General features: G+C 40.1%; 1 protein-coding gene across 1 annotated transcript in view; it reads right to left on the reverse strand.

Annotated features, from left to right (window-relative positions):
* Positions 1 to 2,280: 2,280 nt before the first annotated feature.
* myo3a (myosin IIIA) overlaps positions 2,281 to 20,473 on the reverse strand; it is a 62,030-nt gene continuing 43,837 nt past the window's right edge. The window contains exons 24-36 of the mRNA XM_078281267.1: positions 20,089 to 20,169; positions 19,717 to 19,922; positions 19,495 to 19,606; positions 16,947 to 17,109; positions 16,755 to 16,841; positions 16,476 to 16,599; positions 16,084 to 16,381; positions 15,025 to 15,909; positions 13,157 to 13,301; positions 9,331 to 9,422; positions 8,111 to 8,151; positions 4,317 to 4,670; positions 2,281 to 2,485 (exon numbers count right to left, since the gene is read on the reverse strand). Of these exons, the coding sequence (XP_078137393.1) occupies positions 2,368 to 2,485; positions 4,317 to 4,670; positions 8,111 to 8,151; positions 9,331 to 9,422; positions 13,157 to 13,301; positions 15,025 to 15,909; positions 16,084 to 16,381; positions 16,476 to 16,599; positions 16,755 to 16,841; positions 16,947 to 17,109; positions 19,495 to 19,606; positions 19,717 to 19,922; positions 20,089 to 20,169 (2,706 nt within the window). The 3' untranslated portion in view covers positions 2,281 to 2,367. The remainder of the gene's footprint in view (positions 2,486 to 4,316; positions 4,671 to 8,110; positions 8,152 to 9,330; positions 9,423 to 13,156; positions 13,302 to 15,024; positions 15,910 to 16,083; positions 16,382 to 16,475; positions 16,600 to 16,754; positions 16,842 to 16,946; positions 17,110 to 19,494; positions 19,607 to 19,716; positions 19,923 to 20,088; positions 20,170 to 20,473) is intronic.

The raw sequence follows: 20,473 nt of genomic DNA on the forward strand, positions 1-20,473 counted from the left end.
ACGCGGAGCTGTCCAAAGCTGATGTGGTGCTGAATCTGACCAGAGCTCTCCGACTGTTGGAAACCCAGCCGTGCATCCGATAGACGCTTTGTGCTGCAGAAAAAAAACAAAAACAAAAAAAAAACCTAACAATATAACGCGTTTGGTAAAATAAATAGAAATAGAAACACAAAAGGCGTCCACTGTGCTATTTTTTTTGCAGACGTCCACAGGTGCACTAAGCAAAGAGCAGCGTCCTCCCAGAGAAATCCGCTGGACGTCAGCGGCGCACTCAGTCAGCGCACCACGCGCTCCTCACTACATACATATAGTGCAAGTTCAGGGTGAAAAAAAATCGGCGGGGAAATTTCTGCTCTGGATGAACATGTATAATACAAAAAAAAGGTGATGAAAAGAGGGATCAATGAGAAGCTTTATGCTTCAGCTGCTGGTAAATATGCAGCACATACAAGCCATGCCTAATTGCATCTAACCTAAATTCCACGTCACTAAAGCAATCCCATCGTGATTCACTTCAGGTCATGACGAACTGCGTTGCGTCGTGACTCCATACATACATCCTCAACATTTTGTCCCCATGCGCGTTGAACTTACCCTCCATACAGACAGTGAATGCCAGCTAATACATCTGCCGGCAACTGCAGACCTATTTCTTAGAGACCGGCTGCTCTAATTGCGCGCCTGGTGGAGGAAGCAGTGGAGCGGCGAGGAGAGACGGTGCGCATTAGTCCCTCTCTTCTGTCAGTGTTGGGGCTCGTTATTCCAAAAGTATTTATTACTAGTTACTTGTTTACTTACTGCAGTTTACTTGTTTCAGGGAAAATAATTCCCATGCGTATATCTCTTTTTTTTTGTCGCACATAAATATGATTATCCAGGACTTTCTTCAAGAATCGACATTTCCAATTTTTAACTATAATAAAAATGGATGGACACTGGTTTGTAGATTTTGGGTAGGTAAAAAAAAAAAATAATAGAAATTTAAATAGTATCAGAGCCTAATTCCACATTACAATATTACAATCCAACAGCCATGTTCTGCCATGTTTTCTTATCGTTTAAACACAAACGAGAGCAAAGGGAGCCTGCGGGCATGAGATCTAGCCTGAGCCACATCTGTTATGATTTATGAATGCAATCGTGTACAACCATTTAACGCCACAAAAGACTTATTAAAATAAACTGAACCTTTTGGCAAAGCCATGATAATACTGAGAAAAAAAATGTGTGTATGGGGTTACAGTAAGTCTGTGGGTCTCCAAAGAGGCCTTGCATCGATTCATTTTGTTATTTTAGTTGAAGATTTTCTCTGATATCAATTAACGTTAAACAATATTGTTTCTTCTTTCTATAGGATCGCCCATCCAAGCATATTCTATACCTTCTCATCCACGTGTGGGGTTTTGTGGAGCTGGGAGTCTATCCCAGTTGATCCTTTCTTGCTGTTTTGTCTGGATTTATTTGGCTGTATGTAGTCTCTTTTGTGCCAGTGTGTGCAGTCAGCATGTAGTTGGGGATTCACTAACGCTCCCTGTGGGGTTTATTTCATTTATAATGTGACATAAAAGGTCAGAGGTTGAATCTCAAAGAAATGCTAAAGCCAAGATGGAAAAGTCTACAAGAAGATATCTGATATTGTGTGGCCTTTTTAACTGCATGAATGAAGTCATATTTGGGTAAGGAAATGGGAGTACAAAAGACAATAAAGCAGCTTGGTTATGAGTTAAGGAGGAAGTACAGCATAGCATACCGTCACTTCCAAATGAACTCAGGTTGCATGGGGGCAGCTATGCTAAACGTAAGACAAATTGAACATCACAAGGAATTTGATATATTTTACATTTAAATGAACAAAACAGAGAAAACAGCAGAGGAGAATTGTACATTTCTTACAACGTGACAACACCGAAGCAGCTCCCCCCCCCAAAAGATACATCTTTCAAAATGGATTAAAATGCAAAGTAATGATGACTTTTGTATTTACGTGATTTTATACAATTCTATTTGATGTTTACATGGATATGGACAACCTCAAACACAATATTTGACCAACCAGAAGGGAAATTGATACAGCAACATGAGCAAATGTAGCAATGTCTAATTTACAAATTACATAAATAAAACCTTCATTTACAGTTTTAAAGGTATAACATTTTATTATTTACATTTACCCTTATGCTGTCTATGCTGCATTTAGATCCATTAGACTGATGGTGATAATAATTATAATCGATGCAGTCAGTGCTTTTCATTTGCCTCAAAGTTTTTCAAGAAGCTGTAATGAATTAAAATACTCGTATATCACATAGCATGATATATGATAATACATTGACACAGATTATTTGCCAAATGGCTAAAAAGGTTCAGTCATTTGTAGTGTTTGATGAGCCTTCGTCTCTGGGAGGTCTTCCTCAGAATATGTCTGAAGTCGTACGGATTGTCCTCAGTCCGACTCTCTGTGGAGGGCATTCTGGGAACTGAGTGCCTGTCAACGCAACACAGGAGAGAGCAGTGAACACAACGATAGAGCGCAAAATAGAAGAAAAAAAGAAGGAAAAGCAACAAAGTTTGAATGAGAAAGGAGATGATGTATGTTTAGGGGAAAGATTTCATTTTGTTTATCATCTTCAGTGGCCATTTATCATGTGTGTGGGCTGTCTGAGGCAGTGGCCAGGCAGGACTGGAAAACAGATGAAATTTGTACGTGGATTTGTCTCTTTGACCAACTAGAATGCGAAATGCAGGTGTGGCATTTTTGGAAAAAACAAAGAAAGACTCATATAGGTGCAGGAACCTCACAAATGCCCCTCTCATACATAGTAGAGGAGTAGTTTTCGCATTTGAATTAGCAAAAGGTTTTCTCAGTCAAGGTTTCAAGCGAGCTGAGCCAATACTAAAAGGTGGAGTTAACACACTGCAGACTGACTGGTCGGAGAGATTTAGCTGTAGCCCAACACGGAACATCCTGCACAAACACGCAGCCTTTAAATAGCCAAGCTTCAGTCAATTGCAACCATAATTTATATATTCACTAGACCCAAAAAATGGGAGCCTGCAAAACTATGCTGTAGACTACGTACACTACGGCGTACAATTGACGAAGTGCCGATGCTACTGTTATTTGGTTGTCACAGCAGTTTCACACGGCAATCAGCTGAGAATCCCGCCTACACTGAGGGGGTACTTTCTGAAGTGTAAAAAGGAAAAGAGAAAAGCACTGGTACCAAAAAAGTGAGTTGAGTCGGGCAGAGCCGTACCATACAGTGGATAAATGCATTCAAATGCTTGCTTTTAACTCAGTATTTGCAGTGATGGCATTAGTGTGTGCATGTAAACATACACAAATATGACTGAGTGCAACATTTTAAATCAACCTAGTAAACAAAACAATTGGACTTTACAGCATAACTTTTACTTTGTGAATCAGCAGCAACGTTTTCCTACAGATACATTAAAGTATGTTGTATCATACAGTCACTGTAACAGGCTTTAAATCAGTGGACAGCTGGATAAACATCAAAGAGGCCATTCACAACCTTGACCATGAGGCGTTGGTAAGAGGACCTTTGAGTTAGATCATTTTGCCACGAAATAAAACGTGAACAGTGTGCGTCATTAAAAACGGAAACCATGATAATGGGAATTTCAGTGTCTGCTTGTATACTAGTATATGCATATCAGGGGTGCTGATACAGTGTGGCCCCCAAAACAGGACGTTAACTCTCTGGAGCTGATATGATTGGCCATATTGATATTGAAGGCCAGGTTATGATCCAAAAATGGAAGGAATCAGTAATTACATGGTAGAGCTCTGAATTGTTGCTCTTTTCTGGACCATTGATGGTAGAGCTGGGCAATATATCGATATTATATTGATATCGTGATATGAGACTAGATCTCGTCTTAGATTTTGGATATCGTAATATGGCATAAGTGTTGTCTTTTCCTGGTTTTAAAGGCTGCATTTCAGTAAAGTCATGTCATTTTCTGAACTTACCAGACTGTTGTAACTGTTCTATTATTTGCCTTTACCCACTTAGTCATTATATCCACATTATTGGCGATTATTTAACAAAAATCTCATTGTGTAAATATTTTGTAGAAAGCACCGATAGTCGACACTACAATATCGTTGCGGTATCGATATCGAGGTATTTGGTCAAAAAATATCGTGATATTTGATTTTCTCCATATCACCCAGCCCTAATTGATGGACATTTTTTCCAGGATTCATAGTTGTATATTTATAAAACACTTTCTCTGACCTTTTGAATCAATGCTTTTTCTAATCAAGCAGATAGAGGACAAGAACATACCTGTTGTCCCTGACAGGTTTGGGAGGCTCTGGTTCAGTGACGGCCCTCTCTCTGGTCTGTCTACTGGCAGAAGCTGGTGTCAGCGCCGTAGACTGATTCCTGTCTATGGAGCCTCTCCTCTCTGTAGACTGCTTCCTGTCTATGGACCCTCTCCTGTCGGTAGACTGCTTCCTTTCTATGGATCCTCTCCTCTCTGTAGACTGATTCCTGTCTATGGACCCTCTCCTCTCTGTAGACTGTCTTCTCTCAGGCATGCTGCTGGGTGACGTGTCCTCTGTGGAGATGCAGGGTTCAGACCTGCTGGTGGACAGTTGCCGGTAGTAGTGGTCATCCACATCCAGCAGCTTCCCTGGACTGGAGCACAAACAGAGGGGATACATGGATGTTAGGAGGACGGACTCTGGTGTCAATCAGACATTCGGCCTCATTATATTTGGTGATTGTTTATATATAGTCTGGTGACCAATACTAAATACCAGTCAGAAGTGACGGTGGTAGCTCTTAAAATTATAGCTTTGTTTGATGTTCCTCCTTCCTTCCTTTTGTCAATGTTTTTCCCTGGGTTATATATCGTCAATACTAATAAATTCCAGACTAACAATAACATGTAGGTACCAACTATATGTGGTTCCAGAACTGTCCCAAAATATTTTTTATTTGACATTTATTTTAAAAAGTTGAGGATAGACAAACACAAAAGAATATGAGAAGAACAGAATTGGAGTTTTGGAGATAAAGAAGAGCTAAGAAAACCAACTGATGCATTTCAGCCTTTGCCAACTTCTCACAGAAGAAGATACACAGAGGCTTAATACTGCATACTGTAAACTTCTATGGGCACATAATAGCAAATGTCCTCTCCCAAAGAAACTAAAACATGCACCTCATGCACTCTGTCTTTGTTTATGCTTATTTCTGTTCTGCATCAAAGTGAAGGGGGGGGGGGAATCTACAAAACATGAAGGCAATAACTTTCCACAAGAGGTTGTGGTCTTCCTAGCTGACTTAACTTGTTCAAAAGTGTGTTTTGGTAGTCATTTTGAAAATAATTCTTACATTAAGAAGACAAAGGCAAAAATAGACAGTCTGTGTCATGTATTCAAGTCAATGTTTTGGTGGGATTTGATTTTGAGACACTTCTTTTGCCTGGCAAAAGAAGTGTCTTACTGAGCATAGTGACAGATTATAGATGAAATGGAGAAAAGGAGGATAATTATCAAGCCCAGAGTATCTGTAAATTGTCCAGGAGCCCCACACAGCCACCTCCCCTCAGCTCCAGGGATGCTGTCACGAAGCAGAATCGACCACTGACCTGAAAATTTCCCCTTGATTGTAATTACCTTCCTGTTCTCTGGCTGAATTATGTTTTGTAACCACCTTTTTACACACCGATCTGGATCAATACCAAAAACAATTGACCAAGTTATCTCCCAGTAAAGCTTGTAGGGTAAAATTAGCCAATACTCGCACTGTGATAAACAAAATGGATCTTTTTATAGCTCAGTTAAGAGTTTTGGACAATAACAAGACCTTCTGTGATGGTATGGTACACTTGTTTAAGTGGTAATATGTTTCTGGTTACATCTTTCCCTTATCAGAGGTCCCTTACTTAAATATCGTAACATTTACTGGATGGATTGGCACAACATTTTTCACATTCATAGTTCTTAGAGTATGTACCCTAATGACTTTAGGGATCCCCTAATCTCGGAACCCATGGGCTAGCGGTCTGACGATAATTTAGCCTTTTAGGGAAAAGGCCAATATTTCCGGGTTTCCGGATATCCTGGCCAAGACTTCCTCTTCCCTACATTGGTCATTGTTAGACGCGAGAATGGAGTTGGACTTGAGAGACTCACTATAAACAGATATCTGCATATGAATACAGTTATAAATAAATAAATAAAAAGCTTAATCGTTGCCAGGCGATAGCCGATGGGTTACGAAATTGCATTTTCAAGCCAATGCGTTCCGCCTCTCCACTGTTTATCCGCATGCAACCAAAGCCAGCACAAACGTGATTGGTCAATACTACTTGAACTACAAATGGATACCAGAACGCTTCCGATACCAAAATCTTGTCCCGTTGCCTGCAGATTCTGCAGTCCTACTGTTTAGAGATTAGTGGTCCTCTTGACTTTACTTTTAGCGCCAACATGAGGTTGACATTAGTGCTGATGCCATGAAATTTGGTTCAGATACTCATGTTCCCCTCCTGGATAAACTGTACTTTCAATGAAAAACCTTTTTCTTCTGGAGCCACCATCAGGTCACATTGTTTTTATTTGTCTAATACTTTGGTTTATGACCAAATACTTCCAAAACAAATGACATCCACATCCAAATATCACAATATTAGCATTGCCATTGTGAGCATGTTAGCATGCTAATTTAGCATTAGTGGCTGAGCACAGTATCACAAAGCCGCTGTAGTCTCTTAGTCTTGTTTTTGGATTTCAGTTGATGGAATTTTTTGTAGTTTTTTATACACCTGGTTCAGCCACCAGGGAACCAGTTCAGCCCTGGTTACTGCTCATGCTAACTACCTGGTTTTTTCCTCTGTTTATGGTTATCAAGCTACTGTTGGAAACAGAATGGCATCTTATGAGCTGGCAATAGGTTGAATCACTATTATGACACATCTTTAGATAGGGTACAAAACAGACATGGAATACATCATTGCTTAAATATTGGCAATAAAATATAGATACCTGTGGTTTAGGCCTGCACGATTCTCTGCCACGATTTATTTTCTCACGAAGTGTATTGTTTATTGCACACATGAACCATGACAAACCAAAAGAAATTGGCAGCACATTGCGCATCACCACAAGCCTGTAAACATAGAGGCTTGAATAAAGAAAATAAAGTACATACTGGCCATTTAAGTACAGTAGGCTACCAAAAATAGTGACCTATAACACATTGAACTAAATATGGCCCTGATACAGGCTCTATCTGAACTCCTTGAACATGTCTTTACATAATTAAAACATGTTAATGTCAATGTCAAATGCTTTCAATAAATTAATTTAAGTCATTTAAAAGTTAAATCGTGAACAGGGGTGAAACAAGATCGCGATTTTATAATGATTTATCATGCAGGCCTACTGTGGTTAGCTATCACTGTTCCCGATTAACTTTACCTCCCTATTTCTTCTTTCGCATTTTCTTTACTCCCATTTACTTCATCAGCTCTGTCTACACTTCAGTTTTCACTCCTCTTACCACCCACTCACTCCCATCTCCAATCCTCCTCTGCTGTCAGCTTTAGCCAGAGTTGCTATCTTTCCTGCTGACCTTCTCATCCTTAATGATGCATGTAAACTGCTCCTGTCCATCGCTGGCTTTATTTATCTGCTAACAAATTATTACCCTTGATGTTTAGCGCTGTGTTGCACTGTGTGTCTGTGTCTCTTCAGACTGCTGTGATGAAGTACCCTGGCCCCTTCTTGTTCAGCACAGCCCTATCAGTCTATCTTCACCCCCTCAGTCTGGGCGGTACGCTCACCTTGTGGCCCATATGACGCATACATATGCATGAATGCACACATCCACACAAGCTCTCTAGTCTTTTTTATTTTTTTATTTTGTTTTTTAGCAATGTATATCAAACATCTTACATACCACCACACCAAATATTTATGATGCCTAATATTTAATATCAAGGTGAAAGATGAGGCTAATTAATTTCACAGAGGATGTGTAAGGAGTACCAAGCAAGGCAGGCAATAGGCCAACCCTTTAAAAAACTGTCTGTTAAAATGAAGTTGAAATAAGAAGTTGGCACTTACTCCTCTTTCCTGGGCTTGCGTTTATCATCCTGGACGGACCGCTGGGTGGAGAGAAACAGAGGACAGATAACTACATGTCAATCAAACACTCCTAATCTCTGTGTTCAGGTAAAGCAAAATAAAGTGGTTTTAGAACAGTGGTTCCCAACCTTTTGGCTTGTAACCCCTGAATACAAAGCAAAAGGCAGTTTGGCCCATTACAGCTTGCATTTGTTTACAAGTTGTGACCAGTTAGCCAAAGATTAATTTTAGCCATGCTAGCAGCAGACTGAAATATCTCAACAAAACTATTGAAAGGTTTGCCATGACATTTTGCGCAGACATTTTGCTAGTGTTAGCATTTAGATCGAAGCACTGCTGTGACTCAGTACAACCCCACAGAGATGCTAGCATGGCTGGAGACTCTCAGTCTAGTTTCTGGATTTTAGTTGATAACATTTGAGCTTTTTCTAGATTAAAAGTGTCCTGTTTATCGTGTCATCATGGCCTCCCTCTGTGTTTCATGAGACCCCTTGTAGGGTTCTGACCCCATGTCGGGAACCACCGTTTTAGAAGATGTTTCGTTATAGTTATTCATTTTTCAATTAATAAAAGCATTTCTAAAAATATTTAATATTACCTTAAAGATTTTCAGTGAATTTCGCTCTAATACATGTGATCTAATTAGTAAGGGAGTAATCAAGTGGTCAATCACGTTTTTAAACTACAATGCTTTTTTTAGTTATTGCTAAAGTTTCTTACTCTTTATACAATGTTGAATGTCTAGTCTTCATTAATAATAGATTCAATTATTGATTAGATGCATTATACAGTATATAACTAGGTTGACTAAACAGAACTGACAGCATTGTAAACAAACCTGAAGTGCTGCAAAAAGAGCTATTTTGCGCTGAACTATTCTTCGCTGAAATCATGAAACATTACAAATAATTACATAGGGCATTGAATAAAAAGCAACAACAGAAGAAAATTGTTATCCGTCAAAAGTACTGAAGAAACTCTGGAACATTTTGCTGACAACTTTGTAATAGGCTGATATTTTTTTTTGCCCTGGGAACATATCTAGTTAAGAGTACTACACAAAGAAATAAATTGCCAATCAATAGTGCATTGTGAAAGCTGATAGCTGGGGAAGTAGTTACAGTGTCACATAGCAGCTGACAGCAAAGCTTTGTTGTAGTGCAGTATCTGAAATCGTTCTCCATCTCTTTCTGACTCACATGAATCAAGTTGTAATAGGTGGAGTCCTCCAGTGTGTTGAGGGTCTTTGGCTGCTGGGTCCTGCGGGGGGTCCTCGGCTGCTTCTTGTCAGCTGAAAATAACAAAGACCTCAGATTGTTAAAAACATCAGACGGTGGTATTATGTTGATTGTACTGAGCATTCAAAACTAGACAAAATTACGCAGGGTACTGATTCCTATCAGAAGTGAGCAAATGAATGGAAACTCAAAGGAAAATTGGCCCTAAAATACACTTTCACGCTCAATTAATCTGCAACATTAAGTCCATTGTAGCTTTTTAATGTAATGTATCTCTACTGCATTATTGTTCACGAAGGTTAATGTTAAGGAGAGAAAAAAAGTATTTCTAACTTTTTGTGATGTTTTATCCTCAGGAAGAACTACAGTGCATCACAGTTTTTTCAAGTAATTTTTTCTTATTCTTTACAAACTTAAAGGTGCTGTAGGTAGGATTGTGAAGATCCAGGACTTAGCCAAAAAATGTGAACATCGACAACTTCTCAGTCCCTCCTCCCTTTCCGCTAAAGCCCAAAACAGTCTCCTAAGCCCCTCCCCCCACAAGGGAGAATGAATGTGTGTGCATGAGCACTGATTGACACGCAGTTAGACACCCCCCCCTGGCCCTGATTGGCGCATCTGAACAGACAGCAGTGGATTTTTGCAAATCGCACTACAGGCTGTAGGTGGTGCCAGAGGAGCCGGATTTATTTTTTTAAATGACCTGCTTCATGTAGTTCGACTCGAAGATAGGGTCAGTTTCAGCAAATATGACAGAAAGTTAGTTTTATAAGTCTTACCTACTGCACCGTTAACTGGAGCTGCACCAGAAAAGTCGGATAACTTATCTACATTTATGTTTTAATTTATCCAAGTATAAGAACAATACAGAAAAAACTAAAATTGGTCTTTCCAAACAAGACACATTTGGAGTGGCTATTTTTTTTTTTATAGTTATTTATTTTATTTGAATAATTTAAGTTTTTTTTTCTCTTTTTAAATGTAATTTTGGGCATTTTAAGTCTTTAATATGTAAGTAGACAGTAGAGAAAAGACAGGAAAGAGAGATGGGGAACGGCATGAAACAAAGGTCCCTGGCTGGACTCCATGGATTACATGGACGCCGCCTAAAACCCCCAAGGCCCTCTCCTAAAAAAATTACATGGTCCAGAAAAAGCAGCACAACCTTTTTTGCCTTTCCAGCTTTGAGGCAGAATAAAACCGCCTCTTTCTTGGTTTTCTCCCACCACTCTGCTAAATTATGTTTAGTGCTTTGTTTAGTCAGTCCAACCTATGTCTATTCTACCTCAAAATAAGTGAAAGTGGTGATAATGTCTGCAGAATCCTGTGACCTTTACAACATGATGTGACGTTTTTTTTTTTAATGGGATTTAGAGGAGGTTGGGAAAAAGATACAAAAAACAGATTAACCATAACCATCTTTGGTAATTGCAGTCACTTTTGTGGCTGAACATCATGATCAAACAGCTCCAGAGCCGGTGGGATCGTTACATACATGGTTGATTGGAGAGAGACTATTGAATGTGATCTGGCACCATGCTGACCTCCGACTCTGTTGTGCTTATTGAACTGCCTTCCAAACACACTGCAGTTTAACCCTAAGGCCTTTGGCTGCTTTCAATTTTCCAACAGAGATTATGTGAAACAACCTGCGACACAAACAAATTGTCCTGTAACTTTGAGAGGATCCATGTTCGATTCCCTGCATTGTATTGAATATGAAGAGACCAGCTTGGTTGCTTTTCATGCATAAGATCTTCCATACTGTAGCCGATGTGTTGTAATCTATCAAATGTGTCATGACTGAAACGGTTACAATATTCCTCTTTGGGAATGTAATTGCCATTATTAACATATTACAATGACCTTTGCTTGTTGCTTATTATTAATCACTGTTCATGCGAAAGAGGAAAACACACACTCTATCATGTGCAGAAGCTCTCAGGTAAAGGATGTGAAAAGTTTGTAATATAATTGAACAACTTCATCTAAAGGTCATTCTGTATTGCTCAAACAACTAAAAGCCAATTTCACACCCCCTCTTATTAATTCAACCATAATTGTTGGAAACACTTGCTCATTAACGTGATTAACATTTGACGACCTTTCCCGTCAAGAACAATGTTACTGGCATCCCTCTGCTTTTATTGTATGCGTCACAAATGATTCTGATTTGGTTTATTGTGTCAATGAAATGTATGAGGACAGCTTCGGACTGTAGACGTAGAAACAACCCAGTGGGGCTGGAAAACATAATTTAACAGGGAGTTGCAGTAGCCCCTTGGAAATAACACAGATAATTTATTCTGCTTTACCTCAGGCTCTGCTAAAGAAAAGCCTGTAAAGGGAAAACATAGCCAGATTAAAGGAACACTGTACTCTACAGTCTACAACCTCCTTTAGCTTAGCCACAGTAATTCTGTAAAGTGTCCTTGGGTTTCATGAAAGACGCTATATAAATAAAAGTTATTATTATTATTATTATTATTATAAACACTGGAAACAAGGGAAAACAGCTAGCTGCCTACCACTGATTGGACAATTCTACAAATTTCTCAAAAAATGAATTGTGTTCCATGCCAACTATCTAGTTTCTAGTATCTAGTTTAAAGCTTAGGGAAAGATCATGCTTAGGACAACAACTATGGTTAAGGTATAGTTAAAGTTGACAACTAAAAACACTTGGTTAACGTTAAAGGTTAAGGTTGAGACTATAGCTGTGTTTGAAACCGCTCCCTCATTCACTCACTCACCATTCCCTATGTAGTGTTTTTTTTTAAATAGTGAACTATATAGGGAACGACCAAACGAGATTTTTCTGATAACACAGCTAGTTTGGGGACATTTGTATAGAAGTGTGTTGTTTGTATGAAGTTCATTGTGTATATATTTTTATTGTCTTCCTTTGTTTTTATAACATAACTTTGTACAGCAATTTGTTCAGCCTAGGTTGGTTTTAAATGTGCTCTATAAATAAATTGACTTGACTTATATTCTGCAATTAAACTCAAAAAGCCAACAAAGATCAAATGAATGATGCCAGCTAAGGAAGGACAATTATTGGCATTATTTCATAATTATTACATTATTCTCTCAAGAGACCTTAAGACTTCAGCTGCCAGCTCCGTTTTGCTAAGACGGTGAACTTTCAATTTGCTGTCCCCCCCCCCCCCCACCCGCTCACCACCCCGAAAGCAATTACACCTATCACCTGTGCAAATCAAATTTTATTTTTGATGACACATTGGGTAGAGAAGCGCTTCCTGTGTTGGCACTTGACTTTCCCAGGTTTCCTGATCTAATCGAGCGTCACGAGAGAGAGAGAAGAGAATGCCGTACGTCATTAACATCACCTTCTTCTGTCTGTTGGAAGACGGTAATTAAATCTCTGCGTCTCATTTTACATAAAAAAAACGGTTGGAAAAAGCTGCCCACACACACCTTAACTTTGAAATAATAAATACTGAACAAGCAGCAATTCCTGCCTCAAATTGTCTATATTTACAATGAAGGCTTGAATCAAATCCTTTTTATTGGTGAATGGTTGATGGATAACCTCAGTGCAGCAAGAACAAAAAAGACTCTAATGAAGAATGGATAGACCAAAAGAATAGCTACATGTCCTCTTTAGACAGGCAGCCTGTCTTCCCCAATTATCTGATGGTTGAGGATTTCAAAAACAGAACCAAGACTGCACATTAACCTCGGGTCAATCCGTGCCGACATTATGAATTATATTTATTGCTTTATAATCTGTTTTTCACAGAGCCAATCTCAATTATCTTACTTGATTGGTGATTCTGAGGGGCAAAGCCATTGATTGCTTTTCCTCTCACAAACATGCCATTGTCCTCAGGGTTTGATTGATGGGCCTGGATGATCTCATTCAACTTGTGCTGCAGGGCCAAGAAGTCCTGAGAAGTGTTTGTGATCTGTTGGAGAGATTTGAAAAAAGAATATATGAATGGGGAAAAAAAGGATGAGCTGGAGAGGTGACTGGGTACAAAATAAAAAGTGTTTAAAGGTGCTCCAAACGATGTGACGCGTTTTTTAGGCTACAAAATTTTTTTTGTCACATACAGTAAGGCATGGATACCCGACCCGAGCCCGACGGGTCCCGACGGGCCGGGCTGGGTTCGGACAGATATTTAGAAATTATGGTCGGGTTCGGGCCAGACTCGGTCACATCAGCGTGATAAGACATTTGTTGTAAAATGGTGCTGCGGCTCCTTTAAGAGAGCTCATGTGTCTGTGTGTGTATGTGTCTATGTGGAAGCTGGTCAGAAGAGAGATAGAGAAAGAGGAGCAGACGTGTAAATGCGACCGGAGCAGAGTTATTCATGTTATAACGGCGGCCCTGGAGTTACCGAGTCTCCCCTGGTTTTCTGATCACGGTCGGAAACGAAGCAAGCAGCGAAGGTTAACACATTAAACGTTTTAACAGCTTATTAACGTGCGCTTGTTGCCCCGTGTGCGCTGATGCGCTCATCTGTTGACATTTCCGAATGCCATCCTACAGTTGCTTAATAAAAGCTTTCCACACAAACAAACGTACATGTGTCATTAGTATGAGAAAAAAATGAGATTTTAACGGTGTCGGGCTCGGACATAAATCTCTTGATGCCTGTCGGGCTCGGGCCGGGCTCGGTCACGGTTCTGTCGGACGCGGGCCGGGTTCGGACAGAAAAATTCGGCCCGATCCGGATTCTAACATACAGCAAACATCGCCTCACTATCCGCGAGCTGCCTGTCCCCTGAACACACTGTAAAAAAAACTTTCTCTGTAGACAGCCCAGGCTCCAAAAAAGGCAACAAAAACAAACTGGCCAACCTGCACCACCAAACATAACAAAGAGTGTTCCAGCCAATAACCGACAAGAAGGATTTGGGGCTGGGGGTTGGGGGGTTAGTGCCATGGATTTATTAGTGCGCGAAAGGGAGGGGGAAGGGGACAGGATGAGGAGGAGAGAAGGGCGAGCTTGTTTGACAATACTTCGAACATTAACGAGAAGTAACGTCACCCAACATCACTTAGAGCAGGGGTTTTCAAACTTTTTGTGTGTGTGGACCACTATTTGTAATCAAGAATTTCTGCGGACCACCTCATAATACACATAATGAAATATGTCTACACACAGTCAAACCTGAATTAATCCGCACCTCTTAATAGGCCTACCAGCACTAAAACTATAACTGGTCATCGCATCAGTACAACAGGCTTGTTAAAAGAAAAAAGTTTACTGTACACAACAGCTGATGCATATTTAGTGGGAATGCTGATTCAGCAGCATTCCAACTATTGTTATTCTGTTCTTTATTTTTTCTTCTTATATCTTTTTCCGTACATTTTTTGGCTCTCTGTAACTTCTGCATACGTTCGGCTATTAAAACCATTCAACTTTTAAAATGTTCAGCTCTTTCAGCTAATGATGGGACTTCTTCAACTTTTTTTCTACTATTTATACTTTTTAAAATATTAAGCTTTTTAACACTTTTTTGTTAACATTGAAGTCAATGAGAGCATGCTTCAAATCCTCAAAATCTTCTTCCGCTCCCAAAATGTTCAGCTCCTTCAAACATTCACCTACAGACGCCAAACAAGAGGTAATAACATTAAAGGTGCTCTAAGCCTTAGAGCACCTTTAATGCTATTACCTCTTTGGAGAAGCTCTCTAGTTGCGCAGCTTCTGTCTGCGCTGTTTGCTTGTTGGCCTTCAGGTTCTTCCTGTCCTTGTACCCTCTGAAGTTGCTCTGGATCTTCACTGCAGCCTGCTCCTCCTCCAGTCTCTCTTTTTCAGCATCTGTCTCCTCTTTACGATCTATCATCACATCAGTAACATCCAGGGCCTTGTCCACATCTTTAGTTTCCTCTTCTGCATCATTGGCAGCTTCTTCCTTTGTTTTGTTTTGTGTTTCCCTCTCTGCTTTCAGTTTCTTTCGGTCCCGGTGGCCTCTGAAGTTACTCTGAAGGACAGTAGCAGCTTTTTCCTCGTCCAGTCCCTCCGCAGAAGCATCCGGCTGGGATTCTGGCCCTGATTCTTCTGTCTGCGTTACCTGTTCTTCTTCTTCTTCTTTTGGAGGTTCGGGTGTAATTTCTCGTTCCTTCTTTTTCTTCTTCGGGATCTTTCCTTCCTCTTCGAGTCGTTTGCGCTCCTTGTGGCCACGAAAGTTGCTCTGAAGCACCACAGCTGCTTTGGCCTGGTCTTGGCCCTCTGACTGAACATCACTTGAAGAAACATCTCCTGCATCTTGAGCTTTCGGTGATTCTTCTTTTTCTGTCGCCACGTTGCCGGATTCTTCTGCTGGCACCTTTTCCTCACCCGTAGGGCTGCTCACTGTGGGCACTGCCTCTTCACCAGAAGGACTTTTTGCTTTCTGTTTCTTAGCTGGGATCTTGCCTTCGTCCTGCAACCTCTTCCTCTCTTTGTGACCTCTGAAATTACTCTGGATGACAGTGGCAGCCTTGGTTTCTTCTTCTATGTTAACAGCCTCTTCCCCTGCAGCCTTTTCTTGACTGTTCTCCTCCTTCTTGTCTTCCTCCTGCCCTTCTTTTCCAGCATCTGCTGCCAGGGCATCCTCAACCATGGCTTCATCCGCCACTTCTGTGTGTTCCTCATCTTCTGGCACCTGTGTGTGATCACTGTCATCATTCTCCTCTGCTTCATACGTGCTTTCTTCATCGTCGTCATTCTCCGTTTTATCAGCCGTCTGTACCTCTTCATCTTCTTTGTCGGTCGGCTCTTGTCCACCTTCTTGTTCCACCACTGCATTCGGTGGTATCTCTAATTCGGCCCCGGCCATCGTTTGTTTTCTCTCCTTAAACTTTTTTCTCTCTTTGTAGCCCCTGAAGTTGCTCTGGAGAACAACGGCAGCCTTAGTTTGATCTTCCTCGTTATTCGCTTCGACTGCGGGAGCAGAGGAACTTTCTTCATTGGTGATCTCCTCTGGTTCAGGAGTCTCTTCCTCCTTTTCTTTAAGGGCCTTCTGTGCTTGCTCTTTTTCTTTGGCTTCCCTACAAACAAATATGGATAGATCTTTGTCAAAAACTAATTTACCATGTTTTTTTCCCTCAGTGCTATATTGTGTAAATTTCCTCTCTCTCATACCGTTTTCTTTTGAAGCTTTTCCTTTCCTTGTGCCCTCTGTAGCGAGCCTGAATCTTGGTTGCAGCTTTGTTCTTCTCCTCCACCAACTCCTTGTATTTCTTTCTTGCCAGATGGCCCTTGCAAACTGAAGAAGGCGACAAGAGGAACGTAAACCAATGTAACACACACACACACACACACACACACACACACACACACACACACACACACACACACACACACACACACACCAAGCTTAGATTGTGTTGGATAACTGATTCCATCTCAGATTGTTCTTACCAGCCTGAAACTGGCCGATCAAGGCCTCAAACTTTGCTTTGCTTTTGTCATCGGCCACCCTCTTCCGAACTTTATGACCTCTGTAAGCTGGAGAGTGTGGATCAAAAAAAATCAAAGCATTGAAAACACCGGAATGACTGCTTGCTAGCTTGTTCATGTTCTAGTAGATAACAGAGTGTACAGTTTATTAACCTGACTGCAGCACCAGAGCACTCTGTTCTCTCTCTTTTAACGCCAGCCGGTATCGTTTGGCTCCCAGCCAGCCTCGCACGTAAGCCTGGAGCAGAATGATCCTCTGTGTGGCCTGCTGCACCATCAGGTTCAGATGTTCAACGTGGTAGTACTTGAGGAACACCTGAGAGTAGGGACACATAAAAAACTTTACCATATCAAATCTATTTTACTCATAAAAATGCACCGGAACGGCAAATTTGCATTTTTTTTCTGAGCAAATTAATCAGAATCAGAATACTTTATTGATCCCCTCAGGGCAATTATTTAGTTGCAGTTGCTCACACGTCAATTTAAAGGTAAAATAAGAGTAAGAAAAGAGTAAGTCAATAAGTGTATAAAGTAACATAGCTACAGTAAGAAAAAAAGAAAAAAGTAAAGTGGGATTAGGTGACAAATAAGATTTGGTTAAAAAGATTGTTTCAAATGGATTGTACACATTCTATTGTAGTGCAGTGTCATAAAGTACAATGTCAACATAAATACAGTACTCACATTAATAAGTACAGTGTGAATAATAAGTAGCAGCAGTGAATAAATAACACATTTTGCACATGTAGCTGATAAATTATTATTATTATTACATGTCATTTAGCTGATGCTTTTATCCAAAACAACTTAAAATTGCTGTATTTGTCAGAGATCGCACACCACTGGAGCAACTAGGGGTTAAGTGTCTTGCTCAGGGACACATTGGTTGATGTATCGGAGTGGGAATCAAACCTAGGTCTCCCACACCAAAGGCATGCATCAGATCCACTGCGCCATCATCACCCAAATTATTGCACCAAGTAATTATTGTACATAATTGTCCAAGAAAATTGAGATGTGATGTGAAGATACCTGCTGTGCTTCCCAGGTAGAAGCTACAAGTGTGCATCTTAATTATAAGAAATCAATGTGAATCAAGATGTGCAAGAAAGAAAGCACTTAAAAAGAGCTAGTAGCCTCCGTCCACTGAGGTGGCACGTGTTTGTAATAGAGTGCAGTGTAGCACATAATATTCTTTCTCGTATTTAACATGTTTTACAAGAAATTGGTTGTGGAGTGTTAATGAATTAGGTACAGTCTTAATTTGGATGGCCTTGCCTCCATGGCTATTATATGTGGTCATTATAATCAGACTGCGTAAACAAAACAAGCTCACATGGGCTTTATTTTGTGGTCAGTGCTATTGGGAAGCCACTGGAAACACAGTATATGAATGGCATGGACTTCTGTCTCTTCTTTTTTAGTGAAACACGTTCCTATTTTTTTACCAAACTATACTTTGGTAAAACTTGGCCTCAATGTCTTGCTCAGTGACACTTCAATTGAGACTTTTGGGGCTTGAACCAGGTCTTGTATCATGCTCCCATTCACTATTGCTGGACTGTTATTCAGCATACAATACCAAAGGAGATTTTTTTTTTGTACTGTTAATAGACTATGTTACTCCTCCGTAGACCGTGCTACAGACTGTGAAAATGTGAAAAATGATTTGCGAGCACCGGAGTGAATGACTCACTTATTAATAAAGCTCATTGTCCAAAACATTCAGGAAGCAGCGTCTCATTCTTAGCCGGCGCTAGTCGTCGCTTTACCCGGTTAAAATGTAAAAAACAGCAGATCATATCAGCTGTCACTAACTAATGTTTATTCCATGACTAACTTGATACCAGGCTAAACTAAATAGCTTTCTGTTGGTGGGTTTGCATGCTCTCTGCAAACAATACACTCAGTTATAGGGCTGGGGCGATATGCTTTTGTCCGGATTCGATTCTTTCCCGATACGTGGGTGCCGATTTGATTTGTATTGCGATTTGCATGTATTGCGATTCTAGAAGTATTGCGATTCGATAGTATTGAGTATTGCGATTTACTTTTCCTTCTTTAACAAAAACAAAAGTTAAATAAAACACTTGTAGAGACAATATATCATGAGACATTTCCAAAAACTGATTGTTTGTCAGACATTTATTTCATTTTTAAAGAAGTACATAACATTTCACTCCTGACTGCATATCAAGTTTCCCATTTGGTCTAATGAAGTGACTGAACTGAACATATACAACACTGCATTTATGTTAATGGATACATTTAGCATAGCTGCCCTTGCTTATAAAGAAAATAAGCAAGATGCCCAGCAGCACAAATTAAATACATTTCACAGAAGTGCAAAGATAATAAAAACTTATAATCTCAAGAAAATCATTGAGACTGCCCTTAAATTCACCAAGTCTAATAGACATGTAAATTAAACCAAAATATTTAAAAATAAAATATTTGTATAAAACTATAAAAACAAAACCAGATAAAGTGCTGTTAGGAAACGTAATCGAGCCAGACAGGCGCTAACTGTTTGTAAATTTAATTTTTACAATAAATAAAAAAAATCTTAAAAAAAAGAAGAAAAAAAGAAATCGATTCCATGGGAAAAGAAACGGTTTTTAAAAATCGGCAGAAAAAAAAAAAATCACGATACATACGTAAATCGATTTTTTTTCTCCACCCCTACTCAGTTACTTACCTTAGTCTTCCCCATTGCCCAGTTCTCTAGCTTGGCCTTCTCCAGTACTGCACCACATGTTTCTTGAGTCACAGCCGGCTCCTCATGAGCATGGAAAGCCAAGATGTAATACCTGTAACAGTCAGTGCAATAACCTGGACACTACTACATCATACACTGATTTATATTTGATACAACATCCCTGAAATACTCCACTCCTGCTGAGGAGTGAAGCCTGCTCACCTCTTCATGAAGTTAGCAAACAGGATGCGGTGAGAGTAGCCCTGCCGTCTGATCTTGGCGGTCTCCAGAACTCCAGTGTATCGCAGCTGAACCAGGACCTTCTCCCGGTCAAACTTACTGGCCTGGCGATCGTTGTTTGGTTTGATACAGCGAACAAAGTGAGGCTGCCCTGCCACCATCTTGGACAGCAGGTCCATCAGAGAGTACTAGAAAGGGTACAAGGAGAATGAAACCTATTTGGCAGCTTGATTAAGGGTTTATGTAACAATAGTGGTAAAAACAAACAAACAGAGAAAGCTGTATACAACACACCTCCGCAAAAAAGACGGACATTTGAACCATTTCAAACAGTAAATGAGATAGAAAGCTCACTCTGAAGTAAGAGGCCACTGTCTGTGTTCTCATGTTGGTGGTTTCTCTCGGGTGGTAAGGCGTGTCTGCAGGTTCATCTGGCTGTACCAACAAACATAAGGCTGGTCAAAAATCACAATAATTCACGGCGTACTCTACTCAATGTGTCTCCACAGACTAATGGCTTTACATACAACTTCATGAGATGCAAGGGAACATTTTAGTACAGAAGCCGAGTGGGTAGTTGAGCAGAAGAGGATGAAATGAGGACACTGACCTAAAGTGAATGTACAGCATTAGCAACTGTGTCAACTGAAGCACACATGTAGCTGATTCACATTTTTAAAATGTTAACGTAGGTCATATTACAACTTTTTATGTATACCACGTTTTTATCAAAGCTTTT

Source organism: Sander vitreus, chromosome 22, assembly GCF_031162955.1.
Source record: "Sander vitreus isolate 19-12246 chromosome 22, sanVit1, whole genome shotgun sequence".
In the NCBI taxonomy this organism is placed as follows: Eukaryota; Metazoa; Chordata; class Actinopteri; order Perciformes; family Percidae; genus Sander; species Sander vitreus.